Raw genomic sequence first — 25,038 nt, forward strand, 5'->3', positions numbered from 1 at the left:
AGCCAAGTGTATAAGAAGCCGCTGAGACCTCTTTAGCCTTCCTGTCCTTTGGGTGAATCAAAGTGAGATGCGAGTGTCCCCATTTGCCCCTGCCCATGGAAGGACACTCACGCTTTTCCAGATTTTCAAAGACTCTCTGATCTTCTTCTGCATCCTCCTGGTCCTCCTGCTGCCAGGTAGCCTGATGGATGAAGTCGGAAAGAAGCACCTGCTGCTTGGCCTGAAGCAGCAAAGAGAGCTCCACTGAGACATCGCTCAAACGCTTGTTCACAGCTCTGAAGAGTATTTTGTTATGCCCCGCTCTTAAAAATTTCGAGATACTGGATTTACTGTTGAATTCTTCCATCTGCACTTTAGCTTCCTCCAGGGCGACCTGGAAATGTTGCAGAGCGGTGGTGAGCTCAGTGGACAGGCTCTTCTGTCCCTGGGCCTGGAGCATCTGCAGTGGCTGCAACAGGCCAGAGACACGTTTCCCCAGGCGCTGACACTGTTTCTTGCAGTACTGCATATCTTCACACTGTTTGTGGACAAGTTGGCCCAAGGAGATGATCTTCCCCAAGATATCCATACCTGGAAAAAATTGATAGAATTTGTTTAAGTCCCAGAACCTCCTGTATATTTAAAAGTCTGTTAAGGAAGCATCAAGGGTGATTTAAGTACCTGCAGAGGTCTACCCAGCAATTTTTTTAAATGTAATTTTATTGAGATATATTTACACATTGTAGAAACCATCTGAAGTATATAACCATTGGCTCCCAATATCATCCCACAGTTTGTGCCTCCAGCTCCATAATCAAATTTAGAACATTTTCATTACTCCAGAAAAGAAATAAAAAGAAAAAGGAAAACCCTAATCCTCCCATACTCCATATCTCCTCATATTATAAATGTATTGGTGTGGTACATTTGTTACTGTTGATGAAAGAGTATTAAAATACTATTATTAACCATAGTCCATAGTTTACGACAGGTACATTTTTTTCCTCATATCTCTCCAGCATTTAATTATTTTTATTGTAAAAACTTAACAAACAAACATATGTTCTTGACATAAAAACATTCCATACATGGTGTGCAATCAGTGGCTCACAATATCATCACATAGTTGTATATTCATCATGATCATTTTTTGAACATTTGTATCACTCCAGCCAAAGAAATAAAAAGAAAAAAGAAAAACCTCATACATACCATACTCCTCTCCTCTCCCTCTCATTGTCTCCATCTACCCAATTTATTTATTTCACTCTTTGTCCTCCTATTATTTATTTATTTATTTTTACCCATAGTTTTTACTCTCTATCCATACCCTGGATATGAGGAGCATCAGACCCAAGGTTCGTACAATCACACAGTCACATTGTTAGTGTCACATCTTTATACAATTGTCTTCAAGAATCCAGGCTACTGGAACACAGCTCAACAGTTTCAGGTACTTCCCTCTAGCCACTGCAACACACCATAAACTAAAAAGGGATATTTATATATTGCATACGAATAACCTCCAGGATAACTTCTCAACTCTGTTTGAAATCTCTTAGCTACTGAAACTTTATTTTGTCTTATTTCTCTCTTCCCTCTTCTGGTCACAAAGGCTTTCTAGATCTCTTGATGCTGGGTACTGGCTTATCCCAGGCTTTCTGTCCCATGTTGCCAGGGAGATTTACACCCCTGGGAGTCATGTCCCACATAGTGGGGGATGGCAGTGAGTTCACATGCTGAGTTGGATTAGAGAGAGAGGCCACATCTGAGCAACAAAAGAGGCTTTCTGGTCTCCCCAGCATTTTGATGTAAGGTGGAGCAGACTTGCTGTCCATCAAAATCTGTTGAGTCTTTTCCTTAGAACAGAATCAGAGGCAGGAAGTATCAACCCAGCTAGGACTATATCTCCCAACACCTCCTGTTGGCTTGATGTGGCCATGTGACAGTCTCACCTCTGGGGTGGGTGAGGAAGTCATAAGTGCTGCTTCGGCTGAGGCAGGTCTGTCTCCTCTATATGTTCTTTCCCTTCAGCCACTGGGATGCACGGGCTCATGGACGGATCTTGGGTACCTGAATCTTTGCATGGAGGAGAGCTGCCCACAGACCTGGAACATCTGTCCCGGACTGTTCTGTGAGTAAGGAGTAAACTTCTATTGTGTGCGAGCCGTGATAGCCCAGGGTCAGTTTGTTTCATTGGTTTAGCCTACTCTAGCAAATACATTCTGCCAAAGAATAGGAACCAGGCATGGAACTCAAATGAGTGAAGTGACCTAGGCTAGAAATAATCTTTCTTGCCAGAAAGAAATAAGCTTCCTCCCATTTTCTTTGAAGCATGTGGACCTTACCTTATAGTCTACCTTTCATTTGCCCATTTTTGGTAGAGGCAAGAGTACGAAAACCAGATCACTTTATTTCTACAAATCCTATAAGATAAAAACAGCATATATGCACAAGGCAGGGCTACCAAGCAAGTTGCCAACTGTTGCTCTTTCAGGATTAAGGGCCCAATGATAGAAGATCTTCCAGTTTTTCAAGAGCAGCCAGAAACAGGGATTTTTAGGTTAAATCTTCTGACTTTAAATAGTGTAACTGTGTCAAAAAGTGTTTTAAAAACTGCAGTCCATTACTGCATAGGTCAAATGAAATATCTGCCAACTGGCTATTGCCCATGAACCCTGGGTTTGCAAACTTGGCCACAGTAAGCCAAGGATATTCATGATATTCAGAAGTGGGCTTCTGCCCCTATTAAATTTTCTTTTCTGTCTCTTTTCCAAATGTCTGGGCCTCCCTGTCTCCCTAGGCCTCACCCACGGACCTCTGTGTGGTGTTTATGGTAAGCTGTAAATCTGTTCTGTCCTCCCTCCTTGCCCCACGCATCCACAAGTTATTATTTTATAAGTGCTGGCTCTCTCACAGGCATTTGCATTAAAGACCAAGAGATGTTTGAGGCTCAGAAGAATCATGGCAGACACTGGTCCAGTTCCTTACTTTCAAATTTTGTCCAGATATTTAACAGCGATCAGCTCCTCCCTGATTCAGCAACATGTTTGTGAGGAACTGACCCCATCCCTAGTTCCACAGGTGGGCAGTGATTAGTCTATATCAGTTGCTTGCAATTGGGGGTCATTTTGTGCCCCCAGGGGACATCTGCCAGGCTCGAGACATGTTCAGTTGACATAACTGGGAGGAGAGTGCTACTGGTATCTAGTGGACAGAGGTCAGAGATGCGGCTAAACACCCTACAACGCACAGGAGAGACACCTACCCCCCACCCCCGCCACAGGACTTACCCAGCCTAAAATGTCAATAACACAGAGGGTGGGAAAATCTTTATCTAAGCCATCCCAGACTTCCTAATGGCCAATCACAGTAACTGGTTAAAAAATGAGTTCCTGAAGCCCCACGGTGCCTACAAAGAAAACATCAGAAAAATATACACACTCATAGAGACAGAAAGCAGAGTGCAGGCTGCCAGGGCTGGGGGGCATGGGGAATGGGGAGTTAACACATGATTGGTATAGGGTATCTGTCTGCAGAGATGGGAAAGTTTTAGTAATGGAAGGTGGTAAGGATACTGTATTATCATTAATGTGATTAAGCCCACTGAATAGTATGCTTTCGAGTGGCTGAGATGGGAAAGTTTGTGTTATATATATGTTCTCACAAATAAAAAAAACAAGACCAACTATCTTTTTTTGTAACCATCTTGTAAATTTGAAAATATTTCAAAATAAAAAGTTAAAAAAAAAGACTCCTGTTAGATTGATAGATGAATTCCCTTGCTTACCTGCCTCTATAAAGCCCCAGACCCTGTTCCTTTCTTTCACAACATGAACATTTTCCCTATTGCAATACCATGAATAAAATCCTCTCCTTAAAACAAAACAAACAAACAGCACCTGAGCTCATTTGGATGGAGGGGAATGTTCTCCCAGAAGGTTCCAGGCTCTTTTCAGAGAACCCAGGCAGCCAGCTTCCCGCTCTCCACATCTCTCTCTCTTCTAAGTGGGAGTGAGACAGCACAGAGCCCTACCCTAAAATCTCAAGGAAAAGGCTGCCCTGAGGATGGTGGAATGAAAAGAAGGAAAGAATCTGAGTCCTTGATGACAGCACTGAACTGAACCTGAAGGCCTACCCATCCCTCATGTACACATCTCATGAACCAATAAACTTCCCAATTGTTTAAACCAGTTTGAATCATGCATTATGTTTTTTCTTTTTAACTTTTTTTATTGCTTAGTATAACATATAAACAAAGCAAAGAAATAAAAAACCAATAGTTTTCAGAGCACTCTTCAACAAGCAATTACAGGACAGATTCCAGAGTCTGTCATGGGCTACTATACCATCATCTCAGATTCTTCCCTCTAGCTGCCCCAGAATACAGAAGGGTAGATGGCTTAAATACTTTATCATCACAATCGACATTTTTTCCTTCTTTTCTTGTTAAAAATAATACATATACAAAAAAGCTATAAATTTCCAAGCACATACCACAATTAGTTGTTGACATGGTTTACAATTTCACAATCTTAGGTTTTTACTTCTAGATGCTCTAAAATACTGGAGACTAAAAGAGGTATCAATTTAATGATTCAGCATCCACATTCATTTTTTTAGGTCCTATCTTCTCTGTATAACTCCACCAACACCTTTGATCTTTCCATCCCTCTCTTTAGGGGTGTTTGGGATATGGCAATTCTAACTTTTTTATATTGGAAGGGCCTGTCACTAATATGGTGTAGGGAGATGGAACTATCTGATGTTCTGGAGAGGCTGGGCCAGGTTTCAGGACTTATCTGGACCAGGGATCCATCTGGAGGTTGTAGATTTCTGGAAAGTTATTTTGGTGCATGGAACCCTTGTGCAATCTTCTGTGTTGCCCTAGGTGTTCTTTAGGATTGGCTGGAATGGTCCTGATTGGGGGTTGGCAGGTTATGATAGGTAGCAAGGTCTAACTGAAGCTTGCGTAAGAGCAACCTCCAGAGTAGCCTCTTGACTCTATTTTAACTCTCTCTGCTGATGATACTTTATTAATTACACTTCTTTTCCCCCTTTCGGTCAGGATGGAATTGTTGATCCCATGGTGCTAGGTTTGGATTCATCCCTGGGAGTCATCTCCCATGTCACCAGAGAGACTTTAACCCCTGGATGTCATGTCCCACATAGGGGGAAGGGCAATGATTTCACTTGCAAAGTAGGGCTTAGAGAGAGTGAGGTCACATCTGAGCAACAAAAGAGGTCCTCCAGAAGTAACTCCTAGGCATGCCTATAGGTAGTCTAAGCATCTCTGCTACCTATATAAGCTTCACGAGAATAAGTCTCATGATTGAGGGCATGGCCTATTGATTTGGGTGTCCCTAAAGTTTAACACAGTATCAGGGGATTCTCTGATGGTAAGGTTTAATAGTTCTATATTTTTCTTGCATCCCCCAGGGGATTTTGCCAATACTTTTTGATTATTTGCTTAAAATACTCTAGGATGCATCCAGGCATTACAGTAATCTATACAGGATTAAAGGATCTGTTTCTTATTTTGTGATCCCTGTGTTTCAATTGTTCAAATGAGATATATAGATAGATTGAATTAGATTACGCACTACAGAAAATTTTAGTTCCAGACCAAATAAACTTTTCTTCCATTGGTCTCAAAGAGTATGTGTAGCTCTAAAATATAGACACTGACTTCCTCACCCCTGTGTTCGGAATTACTTAAACCCCAACCTGTTCAGCTTTGTTCTTCTCTCTAAATATCAGGTTATATATATAAAACAGCCTCTCAAAATCCAGAAATAGTAATCACCACTCCAAACTTAATGTGTCTGTTCTAAAAGTGTACAATCTAGGCCCTGTTTTCTTTTCTTTTTTTTAATTAAAAAAATTTTTTTTCATCACATAGTTGTATATTCATCATCATTATCATTTCTTAGAACATTTGCACCAATTCAGAAAAAGAAAATAAAAGAAAACAGAAAAAAAAAATCATACATACCATACCCCTTACTCCTCCCTTTCATTGATCACTAGCATTTCAATCTACTAAATTTATTTTAACATTTGCTCCCCCATTATTTATTTTTAATCCATATGTTTTACTCATTTGTTCATAAGGTAGATAAAAGAAGCATCAGACACAAGGTTTTCACAATCACACAGTCACACTGCAAAAGCTGTATCATTATACAATCATCTTCAAGAAACATGGCTACTAGAACACAGCTCTATATTTTCAGGCAGTTGCCTCCAGCCTCTCTGTTATGCCTTAGCTAAAAAAGTGATATCTATTTAATGCATAAGAATAACCTCCAGGATAACCTCTCGACTCTGTTTGGAATCTCTCAGTCACTGACACTTTATTTGTCTCATTTCTCCCTTCCCTCTTTCGGTCGAGAAGGTTTTCTCAATCCTTTGATGCTGAGTCCCAGCTCATTCTAGGATTTCTGTCCCACGTTGCCAGGAAGGTCCACACTCCTGGGAGTCATGTCCCATGTAGAGGGGGGAGGGCAGTGAGTTTGCTTGTTGTGTTGCTGAGAGAGAGAGGCCATATCTGAGCAACAAAAGAGGTTCTCTTGGGGGTTACTCTTAGACCTAATTTTAAGTAGGCTTAGCCTATCCTTTGCGGGGTTAAGTTTCATATGAACAAACCCCAAGATTAGGGGCTCAGAGCCCCTGTTTTCTTATAAACGTTTTCTAAAGGTGACTATACCATTCTTGTTCTTTGGTTTCTGGCTTATTTTGTCTCACCAAATGTTCCATATGTTCATTCACATCGTTGAATGCCTCATGACTGTTCCTTTTTTGTAGCAGCACAACCTTCGTTCATAAGTATACACCATCATTCGCTAATCTACTTCTCCATCAGTGCATCCTTCAGCCACCTGCATTCATCATCGGGCATCATGTAAAGGGCCCAAAGTCCACAGCTCATCAACATTCTCAATTTCAGATAATTTCATTGTTCCCAAGAGAAAGAAAACCAATAAACACATTCTCGCCAAATAGGGAATCTAAACCTCTTCTTAACTCTTACCCCTCTCCCCATCATTTACCTCTGCTGTTGCTGTGGTAGTGCTGATGATTTCCTTTTGAACACAGCTCATTGCATGCAATAGCTGTTTTCCCCCTGTACCCCAAACTTAAACACTCTTTGGACAAGAATCATAACTTTGAAGTAATTCTTGTGAGAATTAATTCATATTTCTAGTGTGAATCAGTGGGACACATAGGTCTGTACAACCCCTTTCAATCTTGTTCATCTTCAATATGGTAATATTACTTCTAGACCCACTAGAGAATCACCTTCAGTCCTATCTATTCTCTTACACTGGAGTTCAACCTCATTAGCTAATGGTTCACCCATCTCTAGCTTCTACGTATCTCTAAGCCCCCTATATTCTGTATTATAAGCCTCTGATTATATCTTTATGCTGGTCATAAAAGTGGAATCATATAGTATCTATCCTTTTGTGTCTGGCTAATTATGCTCAGCATTATGTCCTCAAGGCTCATCCATCTTGTCATGTGCTTCAAGACGTCATTTTGTCTTACTGCTGCATAATATTCCATTGTATGTATACACCACATTTTGTTGATCCACTTGCCTGTTGATGGGCATTTGGTTTGTTTCCAACTTTTGGTGATTGTGAATAATGCTGCTATGAACATCAGTGTGCAAATGTCTGTTTGTGTCATTGCTTTCAGCTCTTCTGGGTAAATACCAAGTAGTGCTATTGCTGGGTCATAGGGCAAGTTGATATTTACTTTCCTAAGGAACTGCCAAACAGTCTTCCATAGTGGCTGCACCATTACACAGTCCACCAGCAGTGCATAATGTGTCCCAGTTTCTCCACATCCTCTCCAACATTTGCAGTTTCCTGCTTGTTTAATAGCAGCCATTCTTATAGATGTGAGGTGGTATCTCACTGTAACCTTGATCTGCATTTCCCTTACAGCCAATGAAAATGAGCATCTCTTCATATGCTTTTGAGTCATCTGTATTTGCTCTTCAGAAAAATGCCTATTCATATATTCAGTCTTTTTTATAACTGGGTTGTTTGTTCTTTTGTTATTGAGTTGTATGATTTCCTTGTATATATAGGAAATCAAAACTTTGTCCGATATGTGATTTCCAAATATTTTCTCCCATTGAGTTGGCTGCCTCTTCACCTTTTTGACAAAATCTTTTGTGGTACAGAAGCATTTAATTTTGAGGAGTTCCCATTTATCCTTTTTGTTTTGTTTTTTTTGGTGGCTTGTGCTTTGGGTATAAAGTTTAGGAAGCTACCTCCTATTATTAGGTTGAAGATGTTTCCCTACATAATGCTTTCTCCTCTTGACAACTGAGTTCAGTAATGCATGATGAGACCATTTGTGCTGGTTTGAGAGTGTTATGTACCCCAGAAAAGCCATGCTTTAATCCCGATTCAAGCTTATGGGGATAGCTGTTTCTTTTAATCCTCATTCAGTACTATACGCTGGAAATTTTTGATTACATTATCTCCACAGAGATGTGGCATGCCCAATTCTGGGTGTGACCTGTGATTACATGGAGATGTGACTCCACTCATTCTAGGTGGGTCTTCATTAGTGTACTGGAATCCTTTAAAAAAGGAAACATTTTGGAGAGAGCCAGAAATGACAGAGCTGACAGAAATTCAGAGCAGAATTGACAGAGATGTTTGGAGATGCTTAGAGCCCAGAAGATGTTGCCATGCAATGTTAAGCAAGCTAGAACCTGGACAGAGCCAAGGGAAGCCAAGAGATGAAGGCCAGCCCCAGAGAAGCAAAGTGAGGAACTCCCACAGGAACAGAGGCTGAAAGCATGATGCCCAGGCGCAAGGGACCAGCAAGGGACCAGTGTGCCTTTCCAGCTGACACAGGTGTTCCAGACGCACTGGCTTTTCTTGAATTAAGGTATCTTTTCTAGATGCCTTAGTTTGGACACTTCCACAGGCTTAGAACTGTAAACTTGTAACTTATTAAATTTCCTTTTTAAAAACCATTCCATTTCTGGTATATTGTATTCTGGCAGCATTTAAGAAACTATATACTGTTGATGACAAACCTCTCTATTCACTTACTACATGCCAAATGGTTTAGATCCACAAGCTCACCAAGGTGATCTTCCATTTTACAGATGAAGACACTGAGGTTCAGAGAAGTTGAATCCAAATAGTAAGTTGCATTTCAATCAGTTTTCAAAGTACTTTTAAACAAACTTATTCTTCTCTACAGCTCAATGGATTAGGTAGGGCAAGTATTATCATATTTTACTGATCTAGTAACAGTTTAGACAAGGTAATGGGCCTGGAGCCAAAATTCAGCTTTAAAGCATGAGGAAGGCCCAGGCAGAAGTGAAACCGAATAAGCAACTGACTGAAACACCTTTGAGTTCTAGCCATCTGACAATGGAGGTGACAGGTGACAGGTAACAGGCACTCCCAGGACACTCCTAGGAATACGCAATGGCTCTCAGGCTCCTCAGCTACTCCCAGCTGCTGAGCAAATGCCTCAAGGTCATCTTTAGGGACTCGTGAGGGTAAAGGGCTTTCCACTTTTCTTTGGTCCACTTGAGACAAAAGCAGATGTGAAAGGAACATTGTGGATTTCAGTTTCCTAGCTCCACGACATGACCTAGACGATTTTATCACCAGCCTCATCCAAAAGCCACATCTCGGGGACAACCACATCAAAAGGCCGAGCCCTCAATCTTAGGGTTCACCCCTAAGAAACTTATTCTTGTAAAGGATAGGCTAAGCCTACTTAATTAACATTAGGCCTAAGAGTCTTTTTTTGTGAGGTAGATGCGGCCTTTCTCTAAGCCAACATGGCAGGTGAACTCACTGCCCTACCACCCCCCTACTTGGGACAGGACTCCTGGGGATGAACTGGGACCAGTATCATGGGATTGAGAAAGCATTCTCGACCAAAAAGGAAAAGAGAAATGAGACAAAATAAAGTTTCAGGGGCTGAGTGATTTCAAACAGAATCGAGAGGTTATCCTGGAGGTTATTCTTATGCATTATATAGATACACCTTTTTAGTTTATGGTGTAATGTAGTGGCTAGAGGGAAGTACCTGAAACTGTTAGGCTGTGTTTTGGTGGACTTGATTCTTGAAGATGATTGTATGAAGATGTAACCTTTCTAATGTGACTATGTGACTGTGAAAATCTTGTGTCTGATGCTCATTTTATCCTGGGTATGGACAGATCAATAAAAAAAATGGATGAAATAAATAATACAGGGGACAAAAGGTAAAATAAATTGGGTAGATGGAAATACTAGTGGTCAATGAGAGGGAGGGATAATGGATATGGCATGGATGCGTTTTTTCTTTTTATTTCCTTTTCTGGAGTGATGCAAATGTTCAAAAAAATAATCATGGTGATGAATACCCAACTACATGATGACATTGTGAGCCACTGATTGAACACCATGCATGGGATGTGTGTGTGTGAAGATTTCCTAATAAAAATATTTTTTAAAAAGTCACATCTCAGCAATAACTCATTAGAAAAAGATAAGAGGGGGAAATATCCCACTCATAAAAACAAGAAAAGTTTAAAAATCCACAGGAATAAATTTTGCAGGAAAAGTACTGGAGTGGTATGAAGAAAGTTACACAAAAAAAAGTTTGAAGCAATGGAAAGAAACGTATTTCTATCTGGGAAGATTAAAAATTATAAACTTGGCGATCCTTCCCAAATGTAAACACATTTTGCTATTTTTTTTTTTATTAATTAAAAAAAGAATTAACAAAACAATTAGAAATCATTTCAATGTACATGTACAATCAGTAATTCTTAATAACATCACATAGTTGCATATTCATCATTTCTTAGTACATTTGCATCGATTTAGAAAAAGAAATAAAAAGACAACAGAATAAGAATTAAAACAATAATAGAAAGAAAAAAAAAACAAAAAAAACAAAAACAAAAAACCTATACCTCACATGCAGCTTCATTCAGTGTGTAAACACATTTTAATGTAGTTCCAGTAAAGCTTTCAATGGTACATTTGGGGATTGAAACCGAATGATGTGAAGGTTCATTTGAAAAAGGAAATCAGTCTGCATAACCAGCATTTTTACAAATTAAAAGGGGTCTTATCCTATATTAAAGTGTACTAAAAACAGCAATAACAAAACTGTTTTGGGTTTGGTGCCAGAACAGACAATTTAAAAGCATATGAGATAACTGACAAAAGCTAGCAAAGGGATGAAAGGAATATAAATACATACATACAATACTCTGACTCAGCAATTTGAATTTCTAGGATTTTTATGCCATAGAGAAGCTGTGTATGTGGAGCTAGAGGTATGCAAAGTTGTTCACTGCAGTGCTACAACAGTGCAAAATTGCCAACAACTCTAATGAGAATATGTTCCTGTTAGTTGTAGTGTAGCAATGAGAACAGTTACCTATTTTAAAAGTTAAAAAATCTTAAAGCGATATTAATGATATAAACCCCATAAAGAACTCTAATGCCACCTAGCCCTCCAAAAAAAAGAAAAGGAAAAGAAAAAGGGGTATCAGGCATCCTTTCCTGATGATGTAAAAAGGGATTTTATAAAGCTTAACAGTAGCTAATTTTTCCTGCTTAATTCAGCTATTTACATATATTTTAGCTTCTGAAATATCCAGCAAAAGCATTTGTGTCATTTTATATTCACGGCTATGCATTTGGTGTGAGTTAAGAATTGTAGAGAAAAGAATTATGGGCCCCATCAGGTTGAAGATAAACAATCCGAGACTTTCCCACGGGCGGTTATCTGTTTCTCGCCACCCCTATGACTCCTTGCGCCTAAATTACTTGTAAAACTGCGGCTATCTGCTTCATGCAAAAAGCAACTCCCATGACTCATGCTCAAGAACTGCTTGCTGTAAAACTGTTAAAAATGCTTGTTGTAAAACTGCTCTTATCTGCTTTTTGCAAAACAGCACCTATGACCCATGCTCGACCCCCACCCCCCTCATCTTACCCCTTAAAAACTTACAAACTCAGGCTCGGGGTTCTCTGTTCCTGTGTGTTCAGTGAGCCCCACGCATGTGTGGAAAATAAACCCCTTGCGTGTTGCATGAGAGAACGTCTCTTGGAGTCTTCCTTTGCGTGGCAAAACTCTCAAATTCTTACAATGAGAGGGTTACATCAGGCTACTCCCGTGTCTAAAACAGTCCCCAGGAAAGGAGGAAGGCAGAAGTCCTAAAGAACTGGAAATTTCCCCACCCACGGTCCCTGTCGAGGGGAGATGCCCAGACGACCCCGAGTCCAACCCCCAAGGCCGCTGCGGGTCCCTTCCCCTCCTCCCTCCTGGGCACCTGGCTTTGGCAGGACGGCGGAGACCCTCGTTGCCAACGCCACCGCCCTGGCGGAGGAAACGAAACCTCACGCGACCGGAGTTCCAGGAAAGCCCGCGGCGGCTCACCCGCCCCGGCTCACCCGCCCCCAGCCCGGGCTCTCCCCCACACCGCCCGGTGACCAGACCGTGCCCCGCGACGGCCCCGCAGGCTCACCGCCGCCCCTCGCAAGGGCGCCCAATTTGTGCGCCGCGGATTCCGACGAGACCCCTTCTCCGACTTCTCTCCAGCGACAGCCACCTACCCAGGGGCGAAGTCTCCGCATTCCAGGACCTCCCCCGGAGGTCGCGAGCGCCCCCCGCGCCTCCGCGGGCCGTGCCGGACTCCACACGTGGCAGGCGCCGCCCCCGCCGTCGCGTTTCCTGCCGAAGTGAAACCCGGGAGCCGGCACAGCTGCGCGCGCCCTCGGAACCAACCAGCTGGACGGCCGTTTCCGCCCCCCGCGCCCCGCGCCCCGCGCCGACTGCGCGGCCTGCGGGGAAGCTGGGGCCGCCTCCTCGGGGCTTTCGATTCTGCTCCCAACGGCCAGGCCCCCCAGGCCCCTCTCGGAGCCCAGGCCCCTTCCCTCGCCCTGCCCCGCCCGCACCCGCCTCCCCGCCCCCCAGAGCCACCCGGCAGCTGTGTGGAGAGAACTCACCGCCGTCTGGTCGTCTGCGCGGGGCTGGAGAGTCACAGGAGAGTCAGAGCGCCGTCGCCGAGACCTGCCCTCCCGGAACTATTATAACCACGACACAGTGTGGGAAGTCTGTACTTTGAGCAAAAACTGTGACTAGGAAGGCGTTTGGGTCCGCTTCTCTGCGCTCAGATGGGGGTGAGGGTGGGGTGGAGGCAGGTCCGGAGGGAGGGAAGAGACACGCACATTATGGGAAATGAATCACTTCTTCCTGTAAAATCATTGCCTAGCTTTCTGTGTGGACGTGGGCCGTATTGTGTGTGTGTGTGTGTTTTGTTTGTAATTACATTTTAATAAGAGAAGTGGTTTCAGAAAAATCATGCAGAAAACACAGACTTCCCATATACACCGCCCCTCCCCCCCAGTTTTCCCTAATATTAACACTTTGCGTTAGTGTGGTAACTTTCTAACAACTGATGAAAGACCACTGTAATTGTACTATTAACTATAGTCCATAGTTTACATTAGGGTTTACTCCTAGTGTTGTGAAGTCTTATGCTTTAATTTTTAAAATCCTAGTAATATATATGTATATAAATATATATATCCTAAAATTTTCCCTTTTAATCACATTTCAATATATTATTCAATGGTGTAAGTTGCATTCATAATATTGTGCTGCCATCACTGCTACCCATTGCCAAAACTTTTCCATCACCCTAAACAGAAATTCTGTATCAATTAAGCATTAACTCTCCATCCCCTGACCCCACTCCAGCCCCTGGTAACCTATATTCTAGTTCCTGACTGCATGAATATGCTTATTCTAGTTACTTCTTATCTGTGAGATCATACAGTATTTGCCCTTTTGTGTCTGGCTTATTTCACTCAACATGATGTCTTCACTGTTCATTTACGTTGTTGTGTGTATCAGAACTTCATTTATTTTTATGGCTGAATAATATTCCATTATACAGTTATACTAAATTTTGTTGATACATTCATCTGTTGACGGACAGTTGGGTTGCTTCCACCTTGTGACATTTGGAATAATGTCACTATGAACAGTGGTGTGCAAATAACTTTTTTTTTTTTTGCAAAGAACTACTTTCAAGTCTTTGGGGTGTTCACCTAGAAGTAGGATTGCCAGGTTGTATGGGAATTCTAACCTTAACTTTCTGAGGAACTGCCAGACTGTTTCCACAGTGGCCACACCATTTTACATTCTCACCAAAAATGAACAAAGTGTTTCTATTTCTCCACATCCTCCCCAACACTTTTCTATTTTTTTAATAGGAGCCATTCTGGTGGCAGTGAAATGGTTTTGATTTGCATTGCCCTTATGGCTAGTGATGGTAAGCATTTTTCACGTGCTTTTTGGACGTTTGTATTTCTGCCTTGGAGAAATGTTTGTCCAAGTCTTTTTTCCATTTTTAAATTTGGTTGTTTGTCCTTTAGTTGTTGGGTTATAGGATTTTATTACATATTCTAGATACTAAACCCTGTTAGTTTGCAAGTTGCCAGAATGAGATATTCCAGAACTGGAATGGCTTTTAAAAAGCGGGATTTAGTAAAGTTATAAGTTTACTGTTCTAAGCCTATAAAATTGTCCAAACTAAGGCACCAACAAGGGGTTACCTTCACTCAAGAAAGGTCAGTGGTCCAGGAACATCTGTGTCAGCTGAGAAGTTACGTGGCTGGCATCAGCTAATCCTGGGCCCCGTTTCATTCAGCCTCTGTCCTGTGGGGGTTCCTCACTTTGCCTCTCAGAGCTGGCTTTAGTCTCTTGGCTTCCTTTGGCTCTCTACAGGTTCTGGCTTGCTTAACATCTCATGGTGACATCTGCTGGGCTCCAAGCATCTCCAAACATCTGTGTCTCTGTTCTCTGAAGTTTCTATTGTTTCTGACTCTCTCCAAAATGTTTCCTCTTTTCAAGGACTCCAGTACACTAATGAGGACCTACCTGGGATGGGTGGAGTCACATCTCCATCTAATCAAAAGTTCACACCCACAAATGAGCTTGCTACATCTCTGGAGATAATGTAATCAAAAGTTTCCAACCCACAGTATTGAATCAGGATTAAAAGAAATGGCTCCTCCCACAAGATTGGATCAGGATTAAAAAGTGGCTTTTTTGGAGTACTTAATATTCTCAAGCTGGTACATAAATCCATCTCAGATATGTGGTTTCCAAATATTTTATCTTATTTTGTACCTTATCTTTTTTATTTTCATGATGAGTCTTTGATGCACAAGAATGATGAGTTCTAATGAAGTTCTATTTATCTATTTTTTTTCTTTTGCTGCCTATGCTTTTGGTATAATGTCTTAAGAAACCATTGCCTAGTGCAAGGTGCTAAAGATGCTTCCCTATGTTTTCTTTGAAGACTTTTATAGTTTTAGTTCTTATGTTTAGGTCTTTCATCCATTTTGAGTTCCTTTTTGTATATGGAATGAGGTAGGTGTCCACCTACATTCTTTTACATAAGGACATCCAGCTTCGTCAGCATCATTTGTTGAAGAGACTATGGTTTACCAATTGAGTGGATTTAGCACACTTGTCTAAAATTCATTGACCACTGATACGAAGGTTGCCTTCTGAGTTCTCAGTTTGATCCCATTGGTCTGTATATCTGTCCTGTGCCAGTACCATGCTTTTCCTGTTGTTGTTACTTTATATTTTGCTTTCAGATCAAAATGCATTTCTTAAAAGATTCAATATCCAGTTTCTGTTGGCAAGTGATAACAGTCAACTCTCAATGATTCATGACAGACTTTACTGTGGGTCAGATACAGGTTTTCCCTTCCTCCAACCAGTACTAATGAACCAGAAAACACAAACTTTATTAGCGTAGGTCTGTCTGCTTTAAACATTGTATAAAGCATCACGCAAATAAAACCGCCTTCTTGTTGCCGCTTATTAGTGCCGTTAATCGAGGACTGAATCAGTATTTCTGTGGAATTTCAACTTAAATAATTAGAAATATTTATCAAATATAAATATTTTGTTAATGTAAAACTAAGTTCTTTTAGAGTATATCAAATGATGGGGACAAAAATATTATAGGGCTACTAAACGACTGATTTGGTTTCTATAAATCTTTTTCTAGGTCAAATTGGTCAAGTCTTCCCACAGGAGAAGAGTGTTGAACACAATTCTTAAAGTCACCAACACACAGAAAGCAAACGCTTCATATTCAAACAATTTATTTCACAGGTTTGATTTAGTAATCACCCATGTGAGGTAACTGGTGTGGAAAACCGATCAGCACCAGACCCCTTTCCCTCAGACCGTAAAGGCCCATTAATACCCATAGCAACCATAACTACATCTTGAGGGTTTCAGAAGGAAAAAAAAAAAAAGTTACCTGAAAAGTAATGGAATCTCCTGGTTTGTGTGTATTTGAGCAATGGCAAAAGGTATAAATGGAATAGGAAATCCATTTTGCAAAATAAAATATAAATAGTGGTACCAGAAATTAAGGAATGTTATCAAGAGCCCCATTCCACAGGCTAGAAGCAAAGAACTGAACTGACCATGCCATGTCTAAACAGAGCTATCTTCTGTATGGCAGAGTGCTTTCTGCAAAAGGCCAGGGAGTAAATTATCTTAGGCTTTGCAGGCCTCTGTCAGTACTCGGCACTCTCGTACGTGCTGTTTTTAATTACTGTGCCTTTGTAAAGTTTTAAAATCAGAAATGACCATTGTCACCACTGTTATTCAACATTATACTGGAAGTTCTAGTATAATGTATGGCACAGTATCCAGGGTTTCCCAGTGGTAAAGTTTAATAGTTCCATTATTTTTTCTCAAGGGACTTTGCCAATACTTTTTGATTATCTGCTTAATATACGCTGGGATGTATCCAGGCATTACATTAAGCTGCACAGGACTTCTTATTCTGGGCTCCCTGTGTTTGGATTGTTTAAATGATCTATCTAGACAGGTTGAATTAGATCATGTGCCACAGAAACTTTAGGTTCTGCACATAATAAAACTTTCTTCCTTTGGTCCAAAGAGTAGGTGAAGTTCTAAAATACAGGCAATGTCTTCCCTACCCCTGTATTCTGAATTATCTTAATCCTGACCCAATCAGGTTCATTCTCATTTCTAAATACCAGATTATACATATATAAAACAGCCCCTCACAATCCAGACTTAACAATTAGCCACTCTGAACTAAATGTAGGCCCGTTTTCTTCTAAGCATTTTCTAAAGGAGACCATACAATAATTGCTCTTTTGTTTCTGGCTTATTTTGCCCCACCAAATGTCGCACTGGTTCATTCACATCGTTGCAGGCCTCGTGACTTTGTTCCTTTTTGAGGCAGCACAATATTCAATCATATGTTTACACCATCGTTCACCAATCTACCTCTCAGTCAGTGCATCCTTCAGCCACCTGCATTCACTAGGCATCATGTATAGTGTCGAAAGTCCACAGTCCATCAACGCTCTCAATTTTAGATAATTCCATTGTTCTGTGGGAATTGTTTGATGCCTGGATTAGAGTTGCATTTCTCCACAAAGATTTGTAAACACTTCTTCTGGGAATTGTGGCCAGGGGAATTTTTAACTAATTTTTTACTTGAAGTGTTTCAGACCACCCGATTGGCATGAATTCAGGCTTCAGACTTCCATGAGGGCAATAATTGAGGTTCTCTGTACTCAAAAGAACCTTTTTCTCCCTCCATGTTGGTGATTTTACTTGCAGTGCCCCATGGAGGTGGATTTATTTCTGGCTCACTCACATTGCAGATGTAGTCCTTTGGCATCTGTAGCAGGCACATCTGCTGCTCCTGGCTGGAGCCCCTCTGCTTACCTCTGGTCTTGGCCTTGGTGGTGGTAGGCAGTGATGCATGAACTCTGGCTCAGCTTTCTGGTCAGCCACAATTCCAGGGCATCATTCCACACAGGCTCACATTCAAGTTGTACTGACAGCATCCACCTCAAGTCCAAAGTACGGTTCTCCACCTTTCTGCTTTTGTCCCAGAACCTTTGCCAAAGCCATGGAATCTGCTCAGTTTGCATGCAGGGATAACCCAGAAGAAAGGAGGAGTTGATGCCCCTGAGGGAAACCCTTAAACTCTGACTTTTAGGGGACCTAAATGGCAACAGGGTATCACATTTATGCTTTTGCCAAAACAAGACTTTTTTCTCTTATGTTTCTTCTTTTCCCTGCTCCAGTTTTGTAACAAGTCTGGGATGGCATGAAGGTGAGAGTCCTGGCATTTTCCACATTTTCACATCCATCTGTAGCATCCTTTAAAGATAACATTTATCCTTTGGGCAAAACATCTCACTGTAAGGAAAGTGCCAGTGAAAATTTGCAGCCATCATAACTTTGTAGAAGGTTAGATTTTAAAAGTTCACATACATAGTTCAACTTATCAAATATGGTAGATGAGACAATAGAAATAAGTCAAGAGAACAGGTAAGGTGGAAGAGTGCTCGAATTTAAAGATCACAGTTCTGCTTTCCACAACAGTCTCTCTGGGGGGGGGGGGGGGGGGGGGCAGAGTGGGGCAGGGTCTTATCCTGCCACCAGAGGGCAGCAGAGGCCAGGGAACAGGTTGGGAGGCACTGGACAGAGACATGCAGACTACAGTAACATTTATTGGGCCCTGTTATAAGCTGGGCATTGTGCTGGGCTCAGTAAGAAATCGAACAAGAGTTCAAAAGCAGAGATTGGAGGCCAGAGCTAATGGTGGAATGGAGCAGAGTTCAAAGGGGAATTCTTCAGGTCAGCCAGGAAACACCCAAAGACAGTATATCTGGAAGCACAAGCAAAATGCCAGAAATAATTAGGGTAGCTAAGGCAGGGCAGCTGGGCCATTGCTGGAGGGTCAGGTGAGGCAACTTGCTGGCATCACTGAGGGTCACTGGACCTGCATTTATTTTATTTTTTTACGCTAATCAGAATTTAAATGACCCTTCACCTGAGCAAATTTTCAACTTTCTGGATTTTTTTTTTATGTGTGTGTGTCTCCTTCCCCGAAAGGCACAAACACAATCACGTGTTGTCAGGCCCAGGCTTTCCCTATCACTTCCCATGCTAGATGTGTTGGTATTTTGAAAACGTCCAATGTCTTGCTTGTTTTAACATCTAGCCTTTGATTCTTGCTAAGGCCTCTTGCACATGATAAGTTTCTGCAGTTCCACCAGATGACTCCTGATGGGGTGACCACTGCCTCCCCCTGTAGGATGGGGTTGTGGAGACCCCCGCTGCAGGGCTGCCACAGACCCGGCAGGTAAACATGGGGGATCTGCCAAATGTTCAGTGATTGGACTAACCACGAAACATTTCTTTTTCATTAGCTGACTGACTTGTTTCGTGGGATTGTTTTTCTTTTTCTATTTTAAGTCTTCCCATTACCGCGTTGTCAACTCACTTATATTTCAGCCTTCCTTACCAGTTTTGTTTCATCCTTTTTAAAGAGATTTAAAACATATATTTTTTCATTGAGAAATATCACACACACGTACAGTCCAACCACAGTATACAATCAGTGGCTGTCAGTATCATCACATAGTTGTGTATTCTTCACCATGATCATTTTTAGAACATTTGCATCACTCCAGAAAAAGAAATGAAAAGAAAAAAAAAGAACTCAGATATTCCATATCCCTTACTGCTCCCTCTTATTGACCCACAGTACTTTAATTTACTCAATTTTTACCCTTTATCTTCCCCTTTTATTTTTTTATCTTTTTTTTTTTACTCAGCTGTCCATACCCTGGATAAAAGAAGCATCAGACACAAGATTTTCACAATCACACAGTAGTATTTTAAAAGTTATATCTTTATACAATGGCCTTCAAGAATCTAGGGTACTGGAATACAGCTCAACAATTTCAGGTACTTCCCTCCAGCCACTCCAATACACCATAAACTAAAAACAGATATCTATATAATGCATAAGAATAACCTCCAGGATAACCTCTCGACTCTGTTTGAAATCTCTCAGCCACTGAAACTTTATTTTGTCTCATCTCTCTCCTCCCCCTCTTGATCAAGAAGGCTTTCTCAATCTCACAATGCCAGGTCCTGGCTCCTCCTGGGAGTCCTGTCCCACATAGGGGAGCTCACCTGCCGATGTGAGTTCACATACCCCGAGTTGGCTTAGAGAGAGGGAGGACACATCTGAGCAACAAACGTTCTCCAGGGGTGACTCAGGCATAACTATCAGTAGGCTTAGCCTGAAGAGCTTTTTTTAAAGGCAGTTAAAAAAATTTTTTCTGAAATTTGCTCTTCTTAGTCTTTTTTCTGGTCAACTTGCATGTTTAGAACCAGTTTCCCTCTTCCTGTGCTTCTCGTCTCTGTTTCTCCCTTCTTTTTAGGTGGGAAGCTCTGGGACCCGACTTCTAGCACCATCTACTAGATGGAGACTGTGATTTTGGCTGTTTGGGTGGCTTAGATTCTGTGATAGTTTCCAGGAAACTGGGTGCTGGGTGGCTTGGAGTAGTGCCCCTAACCCTCAGCCTGGCAGCTCAGGGGTATACCACCCACCTGTGCAGGGCGGGGTGCTGGGGGAGGCAGCAGTGCAGCAGGGCTGCCTGGGCCTGCACGTCTTCAGCCTCCGCGGGCCTGCACGGCCAAAGCCCACCGGCTTACTGAGTTAAACTCTGCCGGCCAGGGCTTAAATATGCAGCTTGTCAGGTTGCACAGGTGGTTCTGATGTGGCATCTGAGATGCTTCCCCTTCACCTAAACTGAGCAGGCCTTAGCCTCTTTTCTCACTGCGGGCATTTGATGCTAGAACCTTCCACCTTTGTTTCAGGACGGTCACCTGGAGTCGCAGTCGGGGGCAGATAAAATCCAGAACCGACCCCTCGTCATTGATGCATCAAGATGGTTTGTGGGAACAGGTGCAGGCAGTAAGGGGGCTGCTGTCTGAGGAGAACTTACAAATAGTAATAAAAACAATAAACGAGAATAAATAATAAAACCGAATGGCGTGGTCATTCTTATCAGCAAAGCCCAGCAATTCTGCACATGGTCAGTGGAGCGGAACTGCCCCCACCCCTTCTTAAGTCATGATGGAATCGGATGTGTCGTCAGCCACAAACAGCCACTAATCTGGGTTGGTTTCTTTTCAATGTTTTATTTTTCAAAATAGACAATTTATTTACATCTTTATTTCACAACTGTAGTTTTGTATATTCATTCCAAAATCTTTAAATAGTTCTGCAGTAAACATCACAAATCATAGGATCAGTCAAACTGCTTCTGGTTAGCCGTTGCACTCATTGAGATTTTTAAAAAGTTTCAAGTAGGAACTGTTTGGGAGTAAGACAGGAACAAAAATATTACAAAACTGCTTTTTTTTTTTTTTTTTTTAAAGAGCAACATGTAGGATTAGAAACGGCAGCCGGCCCAGTTTCTGGGTGTGGGGCCAGACTGAGGGTATTTACGTAGTTTATAAATAAGACCCTCCTAGGAGCCGCAAGGGTGTAGGTTATGGGGAAGGAAGGGCAGGAATCTCATCTGCCAGGCCTGGAGGAGGAGGGGAGCCGGGAAAGCCAGTTGGAGAGTGGAGGGGGATAAGGCACTGCAGGAAGCTCGTGCCCGGCTTTTAGGAGGCCCGGCAGGAAGGCCTGTGTGGGGGCAGGGCCCTCCGTGCCCCTCAGAGGCCAGGGAGCGGGGGTGGGGGGCTCCCACCAATGAGGCTGAGGGTGCGGAAGAGACTAAATAATAAAGCCCATCTGCACAGGGGCTGGGGGGAGCGGGGGGCAGCGCTGGGTGGGCTGCGACCGAGGCGTCCGGCTGCCCTGCTGTCCCGTGTGGCTGGCAGCAGGGGCGGAAGGCGGCATGGCACGTCTCTTCCTGCAGGAGCCCTTCATGTACCTCGGTCCCCTCCCCTCCCCTCCCCCCGGGGACAGGCTTCCAGGAGGGGGAGGGGAGACGGGGGCCACAGGCCCTGCGCCCCCCACTCTCTGCTGTGGCTCTGCCGTGTGGGGTGGCTCCTGGGGAGTCCACGGCGCCTGCGACGCGGGCAGGACAGGCCTGGCTCCCAGGGGTCAGTTTCCTTCACTCCCCTTGGGGCTGGGCCCCCGGGGCCTGCGGGCCAAAGCGCTGGCAGGGCAGCAGAGGGAGGCACCGGGCGCCCCATTCCCGGGGTGGGGCAGGAGGGCAGTCCGCCTCAAGGTCTCCCCAGCGCCCTCCACGACGCCCCAGGTCCGGTGCGGCCAAGCAACCCCCCTCAGCTGGGACGCGGTGGGATGGGGGCGAGGCGGGTGCGGGGCTGGACTGAGAGCAGGGCGCGGGGGCTGGGAGTGGTCACTGCGTCTTCAGGTGGGGTTCCTCCGGGACCAGGGTGTGGAAAATGTAATCCCACAATTTAGTGCTGATGCCAAATCCTAGAGGAGACAAATGGATGGCGGTGAGGTGCAGCTGAAGGCGGGGCGGTGGGGCCAGCACACGGGGAAGACGTCAGCATGGTCCCCACTGGGGGAGGTCAAGCCTCGTCTCCCCGGGGATGCCTGCGGCCAAGCCCACGTTCCTGCTGTGGTCCGAGGTCCCGGAGTGGCCGGACCCCCTGGCACCTGCGGCTCCTTCCCCAGACGCCTGCCCCTGCCCCTTCTCTTCCTGTGGGTCTCAGTGTGAGTGACGCTCTGTAGTGACCCTCACCTCCGACCATGCGTTTAGAGCCGTGCTGTCCAACATGGTCACCACTGTGGGTACCCAGCACTGGAAGTGTGGCTAGAGCTACGGGGAACCAAACGCTTAATTTTAATTTTAATTAATTTACATTTCAATGTATAAAGCGAATGTTCTTCTAAACTTACCACAAAGTAAAAAAATAAAGAGTAAAGTATTCGAAAATGCAAATGTATCACCTTAGTACAAATACAGATGATATTGAAGAATGTGGAAACTTATACTCAGTTTTGTTACTGGGAAACTTCTAAGCACATTTGGAGAAACTTCCATCTGGAAATCTATTTTTTTGCATGTTGGCCAGGCATTGAATCGTGTCCCCACCAAAGGTGAGGTTTGGTGGCATCCCTGGTCCCGGGGGTGAGCCCACGGGTAAGCGGGACCTGGGAGATGGTACTAGTTAAGGGGAGCCCACACCCAAAGAGGCTGGACCTGCATCCCATATGGCTGAAGCCCAATGAAGCAAAGAGAATTGGACACCGAGAGGCCACGGGGGGCAGCCGAAGCTGGAAGCTGATGGAATCCGGAAGAGAAGGGAGACGATGCCGCCACACGCACCGATACATGGCAGAAAAGCCAAGGGACCCAAAGATCGCCGGCCAGCCAGACGGTACTGACCCCAAGGGGAAGACAGCCTTTCAGCCCCTGAAACCATCAGTCAATAAATTCCTGTTGTTAAGCCGGCCCTTTGTAGGGTATTTGTTTTAGCAGCTACGAAACAAAAACTAAATTTTGTAATATCTAAATCCATGCCAAGTGTCTCCAGTGACATTTTAGCATCCAAACTGAGACGTGTTCTAGTGCAAAATACACACCAAATTTTGAAGACTTATACAAGCCAAAGAATCTGACATATTGTGTTAACAATTTTTTATATTGATTACATGGTGAAATGACAATATACTGAATATACTGGGCTAAGCAAAAATATAGTATTAAAGTTAATTTTATCAATTTATTTTTACTTTTTTTTTTTTTTTTACATGGGCAGGCACCGGGAATTGAACCCGGGTCCTCTGGCATGGCAGGCAAGCATTCTTGCCTGCTGAGCCACCATGGCCCGCCCAATTTATTTTTACTTTTTAACGTGGCTACTAGCAAATTTAAAATCACATGGGTGGCTCGCCATCTATTTTATTGAACAGTGCAGGACCCCTGTTTCCACCTGCCATGGTTTCTCCAATACCATCCTGCTTTGTTTCCTTTGTGGCACTCATCATTGTCTGAAATGATCTTTGTTATATATCTTGATTGTCTTGTTTGTCTGTCTCTGCACGTGCCCCTGCACCAGCAAGTATAGTAGGGGAGCCCGGGGTCTCCTTGTCTGTCTGTCTGTCAGTGTATCCCCAGTCCCCACAATAGGTCATTGTCAAGTCACTAAACGAACGAAGGAGCGCCCAGTCCTCACCTGCCCTCTGATGGGAGAAGTGATGCTTGATGTGCTGCGTCTTCATGCTGTACAGGTAGGAGCCCTTGTGTGGGGCACTGAAGTGCAGGTAGTAGTGGGTCATGTCGTAGAGGACATATCCCAGGAGGCCCCCTGCAAACACGGTGCCCCCCACCGCCTCCGGCAGGAGGAGGCGCAGGAGCAGGTAGAAGAAGGCAACTATTACGGCAGCTGGCACGGGGGGCACGACCAGGCGGGAGTCATCGAAGGGCGCCTGCGGAGGGAGAGGCTGGCAGCTCAGGGGGCAGTTCCTGGGGCCTGGGGACCGGCCGCAGTCACCGTGGGCCAGGCCCCACCCAGAGCGATAAGAGGGCAGCGGCCTGCCGAGGGGAGAAAGGGGTGATTCTGCTCCCGGTTTCCAGGCGAGCATGGGACCTGGCACAGGGCCCCAGCACACGGGGCTGGATGTGACGTGGGGCCTGATGGTCACAGGTGTCCCGGGGCCCCTCTGGCTCTGAGCCCCAGCCCCAGGCGCCAGCCCCTGCTGGAGGGTCTTTCTGAGGCCAGCGTTGTGCGGGAGGGCAAGCCATCAGCAAGCCGAGGTTAATGCAGATTTGCGTGCAGGGGTGGTGCGGGAAGTGGTAACTGATCTCTGTTTCCTGCTCCCCCGTCCAGACAGGGGGTCTGTTTTTTCCAAGGGAAAGTTGTCACAGGGAACAAGAGCACAAAAGAGCAATACCTTTGGCTCTTTCTTTTTTTCTTTTGAACTATACACCTTAGCTTGCATTGATTGTATCTTTTCATGTATATCACCCCATTTTCAACACCTTGCAATGTTGGCATCCATTTGTTCTCCCTCACACAAAAAGATTCTTATATTTGTACATTTAATCGCCATCATTGTCCATACTCTAGGCATTCCTAAGTTATACCATCTCAGTCTTTGTCCTGTGTCTTTCCTTCTGGTGTCATACGTGCCCCCACCCCTTCTCCCTCAATCACACTCACACTCAGCTTCATTCAGCGCACTTATAT

At 43.8% G+C, this 25,038-nt stretch overlaps 2 protein-coding genes and 1 long non-coding RNA gene across 6 annotated transcripts in view; 1 reads left to right on the forward strand and 2 right to left on the reverse strand.

The window, feature by feature from the left end:
- The window catches only part of MLKL (mixed lineage kinase domain like pseudokinase), a 33,571-nt gene extending 20,895 nt beyond the window's left edge, over nucleotides 1-12,676 (reverse strand). For all 3 annotated transcript variants that reach the window (XM_077133025.1, XM_077133024.1, XM_077133026.1), the window contains exons 1-2: nucleotides 12,500-12,676; nucleotides 112-570 (exon numbers count right to left, since the gene is read on the reverse strand). In XM_077133025.1, the coding sequence (XP_076989140.1) occupies nucleotides 112-570; nucleotides 12,500-12,608 (568 nt within the window). In that variant the 5' untranslated portion in view covers nucleotides 12,609-12,676. The remainder of the gene's footprint in view (nucleotides 1-111; nucleotides 571-12,499) is intronic.
- A 128-nt stretch (nucleotides 12,677-12,804) lies between these two features.
- Nucleotides 12,805-20,884, forward strand: LOC143659745 (uncharacterized). 2 transcript variants are annotated; one of them, XR_013163696.1, is made up of 5 exons: nucleotides 12,805-13,154; nucleotides 16,067-16,173; nucleotides 18,144-18,172; nucleotides 19,085-19,207; nucleotides 20,737-20,884. It is a non-coding gene; the product is annotated as an uncharacterized LOC143659745 (long non-coding RNA). The 2 variants fall into 2 exon arrangements; XR_013163697.1 differs by lacking the exon at nucleotides 18,144-18,172.
- Nucleotides 20,885-21,049: 165 nt separating this feature from the next.
- The window catches only part of FA2H (fatty acid 2-hydroxylase), a 52,982-nt gene continuing 48,993 nt past the window's right edge, over nucleotides 21,050-25,038 (reverse strand). The window contains exons 6-7 of the mRNA XM_077133028.1: nucleotides 24,025-24,277; nucleotides 21,050-22,315 (exon numbers count right to left, since the gene is read on the reverse strand). Of these exons, the coding sequence (XP_076989143.1) occupies nucleotides 22,236-22,315; nucleotides 24,025-24,277 (333 nt within the window). The 3' untranslated portion in view covers nucleotides 21,050-22,235. The remainder of the gene's footprint in view (nucleotides 22,316-24,024; nucleotides 24,278-25,038) is intronic.

The sequence above is a fragment of the Tamandua tetradactyla genome, chromosome 16, assembly GCF_023851605.1.
Source record: "Tamandua tetradactyla isolate mTamTet1 chromosome 16, mTamTet1.pri, whole genome shotgun sequence".
NCBI lineage: Eukaryota > Metazoa > Chordata > Mammalia > Pilosa > Myrmecophagidae > Tamandua > Tamandua tetradactyla.